Source organism: Canis aureus, chromosome 9 (genome assembly GCF_053574225.1).
Source record: "Canis aureus isolate CA01 chromosome 9, VMU_Caureus_v.1.0, whole genome shotgun sequence".
NCBI lineage: Eukaryota > Metazoa > Chordata > Mammalia > Carnivora > Canidae > Canis > Canis aureus.
In genome coordinates, this window is record NC_135619.1 from 7,088,338 (window position 1) to 7,098,631 (window position 10,294).

The window sequence follows — 10,294 nt, forward strand, 5'->3', positions numbered from 1 at the left end:
TGTGCTTTAGCTCCTTTGCCTCGTAGGCAGGTCATTCCCACCCTCCTCTACTCTGCTTCTCGAACTGCTGGCCAGTGTCTTTTCACCAATTTATGATCTGTGACAGGGTCTGCCCCTTTGCTCCCCGTGGGGAGAAGCCCATCCTGGGCCCCTCCTTGCTCCCTGCTTTTTTTTTTTTTTTAAGATTCTATTTATTTATCCATGAGAGACACATACAGAGAGAGAGAGAGAGAGAGAGAGAGAGTGGGAGAGACACAGGCAGAGGGAGAAGCAGGCTCCATGCAGGGAGCCCGACGTGGGACTCGATCCTGGGTCTCCAGGATCACACCCTGGGCTGAAGGTGGCACCAAACCGCTGAGCCACCCAGGCTGCCCTGCTCCCTGCTTCTCAGACTCCAGAGAGACTGCCTGGATTCCAGATGATGCATGTTCGGCTGCACCCCATACATAGTCTCAGGGGTCTTGTGGCAGGGATGCAGGCTGCTGTCTCCCTTAGGACATAGCTGCTCCTCAGATTCCTCTGTGTAGATGTACCCTTTAGAAGCTGGCCCGGGACTGTGTAGAATAGAAGGAAAAGTTACTGACTCTCATTTCTTGTGTCCTCCTGCCTCATCTGCTTCTCAGAGGTGGTCCATTGATAGGTATTCACTTTTAGCACTGGGGGCCTCCTCACCACGCTCACTCTTCCCCTTCCACAAGCAGCTGGCTTTCTGCTCCTCACTTCCCCAGGGAAAGGCAGAAGAGTATAATGGCTTGGAGCATGGACACTGGGCCAGAGAGGTGAGGTTAGAGTCCTGGCTCTGCCATTTATGGCTCTGCTGCTAAGCCCTGCTGAGCCTTTGTTTGCTCAGCTCTGAAATGGGGATAATAACAGGAACTATATTGCTGTTCCGAGGATGGCATTATTCAATGACTATAATCATTAAAATGGTATTATTCAAATTTTTATGTCTTTTAAAAATCATAATAGCACCTCAATCCATGGTAAGTTATTGGTTTCCTGTCTCCTCTTGTGTCTGTCTCCTCTCAGGATGGGGGCAGTCATCCTGGTCTCCTCCATTGCAGCATATATACCACATGTGGTGAGTGCTTGCTCAGGGTGCACCTGGTTAGATTAGGGGAAGGAGTCCTCAGAATGCCACAGGGATAATGCCTGGGACAGACCCCCACTTCACTCCTGCTGCCGTAAGCTGAGTTGATGCCCATGTGCCTGCTGCACAGGCAGCTTCTGTTCTCAGACTAGGCTGGGGAGGGTTTTCTGAGCTCTGTGCTTGGGCCAGGGGTGGGATCATCTGTAGGTGAGAAATCCAACAGATACTTTCCTCTGCTTCCCTGTGTCTTTTCTTTCTTTCTTTCTTTCTTTCTTTCTTTCTTTCTTTCTTTCTTTCTTTCTTTCTTTCTTTCAGATTTATGTATTTATTTGAGAGACAGTGTATGTGTGGGGAGGGGCAGATGGAAAGGGAAGGATTCCCAAGCAGACTCCCTGCTGAGTGCCAAGCCCAATGGGGGCTCAATGATGAGGCTCAATCTCATGACCCTGAGATGGTGACCTGCCCTGAAATCAAGAGTCAGATGCTTAACTGACTGAGCCACTCAGGCACCCCTTTTTTCTCACATCTTTTTTTTTTTTTTAAGATTTATTTATTTATTTGAGAGATAGACAGAGAGAATGAGCAGATGGAGACAGAGACAAGCAGACTCCCTGCTGAGCAGGGAGCCCAACGTGGGGCTCAATCTCACAACCCTGAGATCATGATGCTTAACCAACTGAGCCACTCAGGCACCCCTACTTCCCCATACTCTAATCATTGTCTTGATTCCCTTCCCAGGAGCTGGGTCCCTACAATGTCAGTAAGACGGCCCTGCTGGGTCTCACCAGGACGCTGTCATTGGAGCTGGCCCCCAAGGGCATCCGGGTGAACTGCCTGGTTCCAGGAATAATCAAGACTAACTTCAGCAAAGTGGTGAGGACCGGGGTGTGTCCCCCATTTCCCAGCTGGGCTCAGTAGAAACCTCTCCACTGACTAAGGGATAAAGGAATGACTGAAGCCTCAGGTTAGTGTCCCTAACGGCTGAGGTCCTCATTGTCCTTTGAAGTCAGCCATGACTCAGCCTATCACCCTCGAGAAAGGCAAATCTGCTAGGGGTGCTGTGCCCTGGGATCACCTGTGGCCCTGCCCATCTCCTTGTTTTAGCAGCACTGATTGTTTCTGTCTTCCCTTTGTCCAGTTACACATGAATGAAGTTTTCTGGAACAACTTCAAGGAGAAGTACCACCTGCAAAGGTTTGGAGCCTTGGTAATCTGAGTACACCTGGAGAGGGGTGGCCCATCTGTCTCACAAGCCGGCCCCTCCCTATTTGTACTGACCATTCCTTTTAATATATATATATATATATATATATATATATATATATATATATTCTTAAAGATTTTATTTATTCATTTACAAGAGACAAAGAAAGAGAGGCAGAGACACAGCTAGAGGGAGGAGAAGCAGGATCCATGCAAGGAGCCCCATGTGGGACTTGATCCTGGGAATCTGGGATCACACCCTGAGCCAAAGGCAGACACTCAACCACTGAACCACCCAGACACCCCCTGGCCATTCCTGTAGCTGAAGTCTGGGTTCCACAGAGCCCTGCGGGGTGCAAGCAGTCCAGCTGAGTCTGCCCTGCTCCTCCTTGGAACCCAATCCCATCAGAGCAGCAGAACCAGAGTCTGAGGTCACTGACATGTGTTCTGTCCTCCTTCTATGCAGGTTAGGGCAGCCTGAGGACTGTGCGGGACTTGTGTCTTTCCTGTGCTCTCCAGATGCCTGCTACATCAACGGAGAAAACATCGTGGTGGCTGGCTTCTCCCCTCAGCTCTGATGGGGCTAAGGGGGCCCTGAGCTGTGGGTCTGGGCTCAGGAGCCTGGGGATGGGTGGGCTGGGAAATCATTAAGGTCAGGTGATTACGTCTGAAGCTCTACCAGATGAGCAATCTGGGGGGCTCATCCATGCCAGCTTTGAGGCAGGACCCCCAGAGTTCTCATTTGCTTGACTACTGCTGTACTTCTGATACAGCTGCTGTGATCTAACCAACATGTGGGTTCTTATTGTGGGGCTGTGGAGCCGAAGGAATTCATGGGGCTGACACTTTGGAGCACTTTGGAACATAAGGGGAAGGAGCAGACACTCAGGATGTTACCTCTTTCTCTCTGCCACTTGGACTTTGAACATTCCTTTCCTAAAATCAACTCTAATTTCTCCTCAAGCCTGGAACTCCTGGGAAGGGTAGAGCTAAGGGGAATGAGGCTGAACACGGGCCTCTCTTGTCTTCTGCCCTCTGCTGCCCTGAGCCCACTCACAGAGCCCAGGTAGTGACCAATGAGTGTTCATAGCAGGCTCTGCCCCGTTTTCTGAGCTGGCTGGGGGAGGCTGAGCAAGTGGGGCGTGGAGGGAGGATTCTGGGATTCCCCCTGGGGTCCTGTAGGCTAGTGATTCTCACTGTTTTCTGGGCCACACAGGCCTTTGAGAACCTAAAGAAAGAAGTCTCACCAAATCTTGCATACCATTCCAGGTTGCGACCTTATAATTTATACAAAAGAGAGAAGTCAGTGTGAACCTTCTTAAGACTGTCTCCCCTTGGTAAAGTCCCTTTCTATTCCTGAGGGATGCTCGTGGCACCCTCCTTCTGTGTGTGCCCGTCCAAGGCGCAACAGACTCAGGGAGGAGTAGTGGCGTGAGAACACCTGTCTTCCTCTCATGCCATCCGTAAGTCTTGTCCTGAATTGGTCCCAAGGGAAAACCTGAGACAAGGCTTCCAACTGAATGCTGGCTTTCACCTCACTGAAGTCCCTCACTGGTGTCCCCTCTCTGGACCTCTTGAGCATGGGTCTTTCTCTTGAAACTAATTCAATTATGAAAACATTTATTGGTCCCTGCTGCAAACCATGCATTGGGCCAGGCACCTTGGAGAACACAAATATAAAAAAAGAACCAACCTCTCTTAAGTTCCTTCATTGTGGTGGGAGAACAAGAGTTTAAAACACTCATCAATAAATAAGGCAGAAATGGGGTGGCTGGGTGGCTCAGTTGATTGAGCACCTGACTCTTGATTTCAGCTCAGGTCATGGTCTTGGGGTCGTGAGATCAAGCCCCACGTATGGGTCCATGCTCAGCTCAGAATCTGCTTGTCCTTCTCCCTCTGCTCCTCCCCCTACTCTCTGTCTCTCAGTCTCTCTCAAATAAATAAGTAAATAAATACAATCTTTAAAAATAAATAAGTAAATAATGCAGACTGTATTCATTCATTCAATAAATGTAGTGAGTACATTTATGTCAGGCACTGTTCTAGGAACTCAGAGAGCAACCATGAACAAAACAAAGATTATTTCCCTGCAGAGTTTACACTCTTGTGGGGGAGATGTACAACAAACAACAAACATGTTAAAAAATAAATTATACAGTGTGCTAGTAGGCACACAGGTACAGGAAAAAAGAAAGAGTAGGTTAGGAGTATAGGAGTACAATTTTAGACCCAATTCTAGGGTGTGGGCTCTTTCCCCACACCATGCAGTTCTCTAATACCAGCTTAATTCTGATACCACCTACCTGGAGATAGGGTGAGACCTCACAGGTTAAGGGCTCAGTTCTACAAGACCAGTCCCTGCGTGGTCTGGAACCAGCCCTACTCCACTTGCCAGTCGCAAGTTCTTGTTATCACTGGTACTCTGACCATAGATCGGAGATTCCAACAACCTCTTCTTGAGTTCGATTAGTTTGCTGGAGTGGCTCACAGAGCTCAGAGAAACAGTCTTCTTACTAGATTATCAGTTTATTATAAAAGGTAATAACTCAGGAACAGCCAGATGGAAAAGTTACATTAGGCAAGATATGGGGAAAGGACATGGAGCTTCCATGCCTGCTCCGCATGTGACACTCTTCCCAAGTCTCCACGTGGTCACCAACCCAGAAGCTCTCTGAATCCTGTCCTTTAGGGTTTTATGGAGGCTTCATTACATAGGCAGGACTGATGAAATCACAAGCATTGGCAATTGATTCAACCTCCAGCCCCTCTCCCCTCCCCAGAGACCAAGGGTAGAACTGAAAGTTTCAACCCTCCAGTCCTATGATTGGTTTCTCTGGCAACCAGCCCATCCTTTGGTGTTTTCCAAAAGTTACCTCATTAACATAGACTAAAGTGTAGCTGCAAGGGGTTTGTTGTGAATATCAGGACATAAGGTATCAAGACACCTTTATGGGGCACCTGGGTGGCTCGTTGGTTAAGCGCCTGTCCTTGGCTCAAGTCATGATGCTAGGGGTCCTGGATCAAGTCCCAGGTCAGGCTTCCTGCTCAGTGGGGAGTCTGCTTCTCTTTCTCCCTCTGCCCCTTCCCCTCATTTGTGCTCTCTCTCAAATAAATAAATAAAATGTTTTAAAAATTCTCTTAGGAAATTCCAATGGCAGAAATGGGGACATTGGGATCTTTCTAGGGTTGGGACTTGTCTGGACCACAGGTGCAGGGCTAGGATGCCACCAGAAGTGGCCTGGCTGAGGGGTCTGGGGTGAAGAATCAGAATACAACAGTAAACCAAGGGCATAAAGCTCAGGCTGAAGGCTTCAGCCTTGGGGAGTAGTTGGGACAGATGGGGGAGAGCAGAACAGGATTCTACAGGTAAGAAGACCAAGCCCAGGGAGGTGACATGCTGGGGGCTCCCACAGCCCTAGAATAGTCAAGGCTGTAGGCAGAACCCTGTTATGATATCTCCAACCCCATGACCTCCTCCTACATTCTGCAGGGGCAAAGCGTAGGGAAAGACAGGGAAGTGGCCAGGCAAGCAGGAACAGTGCTCCTTAGGCCCACAAGGAGGACACCCAGAGTCGTGCAGAGGACAACAGGGCCCCAGAGTGGAGAGAGCAGCCTGAGAGTGGGGCAGGGGCTGTGGAGCCCTCCCCCTCCCAGGATGAGAGCCCTTGGGGAAGGGTGAGGGCATGGTACTGGGAAGGAAGGCCCTGGTTCTGGACCCAGTGCTGGAGGCAGGGAGATGCGGCCAAAGGAGACGAGAACTTTGCATGCAATGGAGTGATGATGCTGAATGGGGTTTAGTGTCTCAGCAATACATGCTGTGTTTGTGGGAATGGGCATGTGTCCCTGGTGTAGTGGAACTGACCTCAGGAAGGAGGAGGGGCTGGAAGAGAGAGCAAGTGAACATGGTGGGTTTGGAGAGATAGTTTGCACTCCATGTGTGGCCCTTGGCCCTTCCTCTGTGGAGAAGTGTCCAGAAAAGCCCACCCTGGGCCCATGTTGCCCAGGGCAAGCCCAGAACAGGAAGGATGCAAGGACAGAAAGAAGGACAGGCCTGTGTATTCTCCCTCCAGCCTCACAAGTGTACGAGGACTCCAGACCAGGTTGGGCTGATGCATGAAAAATGAAACCCCCCACGACTATCACCACCAAATTTGGCACATCAGAGTGTTTCTGTTGGTTTGGGGACTGGGGAGGAGGGGGAGGAGGAAATGGAGCCAGGTTAGTTGGGGGAGGCAGTGAGTGGGACCACTCAGCTACTAGCTCTGCCAGCTGTGGGAGGGAGATCCTCAGGATCATTTGGAATATCTGACTCTCCACCTGGGAATATTTTGTCTCTATTTATATATTTCAAGTTAAGCCCTTTATCTCTGATTCCTAAAGAAAGACCTGGAAGAAAGTATCAGGGCAATAGGGAATTCTAGGGTATCCAAGGATGGCTGTAGGTAAGGGCTATGATATACCCAGGTGCTGGCAATCCAGTGTGAGGGTTCTCTGTCTTAGGAGTCCTCAGGGCACCCAATCTTGTTTGGATGTTATGGCTCCATGGGAATTAAAAGTGGCACAAGCCACAATCCCTGGCCCAGTTTTTTCTTATTTATTTTCCAGACCACTCTGGAAGGGGGTCCCTTGCCTTACTGAGCATCTCTGGCTGTGTCTGCCCAGGCCTCACTGTGGGGCTGGGCTCGTGGGTGGGAGGGCAGCTTGAGTAGCAGTGCCATCAGAGGATCCTGGTGCTGCATTGGGAAAAAAGGGGTGGTCCCAAGGTGGCCAGTGACAGTGTAGCAGGGTGGAGGTTTTGTGGAGGCTGGGTGTTGTGGAGTGAACTGAGGACAAACATGGATGGATGCCCAGGGCTATGCTTGGCATAGCTGACTTCACCAGTGAAGATCTCGCACCAGATTTTACTAAGAAGATGAACAGTCCTTCCATCTAAAGCAAATGGTTCTCTTGGCAATTAGCGGGGTAAACATTTAGCCGCATACCAGAATAGGATGGAATGAAGGAAGAGAGTGATCAGGTGCCCGCGGGCATCCTCACACATGCGGTTAGGACACTGTGTGGGGGACTGAAGTTGCTGTGCAGGTCTGGGCTGTTGCGTGTGCCCTGGGTGACTGGACTCAAGTTGAGAGTTTTTGTCCCTTTCGCTCTTGAAGGCCAAAAGATGCTGCTCTCCACGCAGGAAGGGTCCTCATGAATCCCATGAGGTAAGATGCCTTCCTTTGTTGATCATTCTAATGGGGACTTTTGACGTTTCCTAATTGCTGCCTGCTCCAGAGAGGTTAATTTGTGTAGATGTGTGCAGCTTGTGTAGATATGCATAGGAAGGCAATGCTGAGATTTGAATCCAAGTCTGTCAGCCACTTTCCGTGACAAAGTGATGGCCAGGGCTCTGTCAACCTGATTATACTTGGCATGTCTGTCTTCGTTTGGTTTCTCTTATAAGTAGAGCCTAAGACAAGAGCTTTCAGACAGGAGATCTGAGGGAGCAGGAGCGAGGGGGTGAGCAGGAAAGGAAGGGTTAGTTAGGGAGAGTACCACTGCATGCCGCGGCTCTCCCTATCTCCCAAGGAGAGCATAGAGTGCCTCTCGGGTGGCGTGTCCACCATAAAGATGGCAGGTGGGGGATTTATCCATTATCCATTTATCTCATCTCCCAGCCACCAAGGGCTGCCCCTGGGGATTATTAACTGCCCACACTTCCAGTCAAAGATGAAGATGCTATCTATCCAAAGTGCAGTGAGTTAGACCCACCAGAAACAGCCCACCCCAGCCACATCAGAAGTCAAGTCAGATGATGGCAAGAGGGTGTGAGTCAGGGCACCCAAAATATCCAATACAAGGTCTCCAGGAAGTAACCATCCAAGGTCTCCAATTTTTTTAAGGGACAAAGCTCTCAATCCATTGCTCCTGTGAGGCCCCAGGAAGAAACACAATCTCTCCTCTTCCCCAAATAACAATTAATGTACTTCTCCCAAGGGACAGCCTTCAGAAATTTTCACTGGAGATTTTCAAGTTGCCAGATCTCAAATATCCAGTTACTGGTTTGAGTGGTTCACATGGCTGTCCTGCAGGGTTCCCGGAAGATTGAAGAGATAGGAAGGCAGGAAAGGAAGATCAGAGAAGAAACTCTTAATAAACTAATCACATACCTAAAAAGCTGCAGCCTCTCAACAACTGAATGTTCTACTTGTTAAAAAAATGAAAATTTACAAATTTATGGGCAGCCCTGGTGGCGCAGCAGTTTAGCGCCGCCTGCAGCCCGGGGTGTCATCCTGGAGACCCGAGATCGAGTCCCACGTCCAGCTCCCTGCATGGAGCCTGCTTCTCCCTCTGCCTCTCTCTCTCTCTCTCTCTCTGTGTCTCTATGAATAAATAAACAAAATCTTAAAAAAAAGGTGTTTGATGGGACAGTGAGTCCTCCACCTTTATTAAAAAAAAAAAAAAGAAAATTTAAAACGCAACACTCTATGCCATTAAATTTATATATTAACTATAAAATCCCCTTTACTTCTCCCTAAAAATAAGAATGATTTTAGAATGTGAGGTCCTGGGAGAGAAGGAATCCAGGGCCTCCTTTTGCCCCATTTCTGGTGACCCGGCTTCTGGAGATAATTGACAAAAGATGCAGGTTGGTAAGGATGGGATCTCGGTGACCTGAAGCATCGCAGGTGTGGGAATGAGACAGGGCTTTGGAGTTTAATGAATGGATACCTCAGCAGCCAGCCCAACTGGAACATCCGGGATTTGGGGTCTTGAATGTCCTGGGTCAGATTTTACCAAGAAGATGACTCTTCCATCCAAAGCAAAGGGCTCCCTTGGCCAATTAAACAGCTTACAGACAGCACAGCCCACATCTGGAGAGTTTCTTTCAATGGGCAGAAAGAGTGAGTATGGGATGCCAAGCAAAAGAAACCATCACCCCTGCCACCCAACTTTGAAACAGACCCAGGAACCCACATCAGATGGAGCCATTTCCAGAATTCTCTTCTACCTCCTTTCTTCTCTTCCCTGTCTTCCTGAAGTTTATTAACTAACTCCATGCCACATCTTTCAGAGAGGTTCAGTGCCCTTCCTGTCTTGCTTCATTTGCTAGGGTAAAGAACTGATGCAGGTGTGGGGAGGTGTAGCCCTCTGAGTGTCCATAAGATCTAAGCCCACTTGCTTGTCAGGGAGGCTGTGTTTTTCCTGCCAGATTTGTCTCTAGTGCACCCGGTCTCTTGCCTTTACCAGAAGAGATTGAATCTGGCATACCACCTGTCATGGGAGCAGTTGTGCTCAGAATCAAGGAAAGGATCATACAAAAGATCTGTTTTACTCCCACCTTCTCTCTCCTCTGCCATTTTACAGATGAAGACACCAAAGGCCATGGAGGGGAAGGGGCTTTACTGTGAGGTGGGTCCAGAAACTAGGTCTCCTGACCCTCAGTCTGGGCTTGTCATGAGAAAGTCCTGTGCCAGGTTCACTTGGCCTATTACCTGTCATATTGATGATCCCCAAAGAAGTGTTCTTTTCCAGGGCAGGAGTTTCTGGGTTTGAACAGGGAGTTCTGTGGATTGAAACTTATGTACCCCCAAAATTCATATATTGAAACCCTAATCCCTAATACAATGGCCTTTGGAGATAGGGCCTTTGCAATTTGAATTAGATGAGGTCATGAGAGTGGAACCTTCACGATGGAATGAGTGCTCTTATAAAAGAGACATGAGAGCTCTCTCTCTCCACCATATGAGGATACAGCAGGAAAATGGCCATCTGCAAACCAGGAAAAGTGCTCTCACCACGTGACAAGGCTGTCCCCATGGTCTAAGATACTGAGCCTCCAGAACTTTGAGACATAAATGTCTATTTTTTTAAAGATTTTATTTATTTATTCATGAGAACACACAGAGAGGATTGAAAGAGAGAGAGGCAGAGACACAGGCAGAGGGAGAAGCAGGTTCCATGCAGGGAGCCCGACGTGGGACTCCATCCCAGGTCTCCAGGATCACGACCTGGGCTGAA

At 49.0% G+C, this 10,294-nt stretch overlaps 1 protein-coding gene across 8 annotated transcripts in view; it reads left to right on the forward strand.

Annotated features, from left to right (window-relative positions):
• Positions 1-4,282, forward strand: part of DHRS2 (dehydrogenase/reductase 2) — a 36,900-nt gene extending 32,618 nt beyond the window's left edge. For 6 of the 8 annotated variants that reach the window (XM_077908689.1, XM_077908687.1, XM_077908688.1 and 3 more), the window contains 4 exons: positions 1,030-1,081; positions 1,829-1,963; positions 2,229-2,284; positions 2,760-4,282. In XM_077908689.1, coding sequence (XP_077764815.1) covers positions 1,030-1,081; positions 1,829-1,963; positions 2,229-2,284; positions 2,760-2,871 — 355 coding nt within the window. In that variant the 3' untranslated portion in view covers positions 2,872-4,282. Of the gene's footprint in view, positions 1-1,029; positions 1,082-1,828; positions 2,055-2,228; positions 2,285-2,759 lie in introns of all 8 variants that reach the window. The other 2 variants (XR_013385851.1, XM_077908691.1) reach the window with 2 other exon arrangements.
• The last annotated feature ends 6,012 nt before the right edge of the window (positions 4,283-10,294 follow it).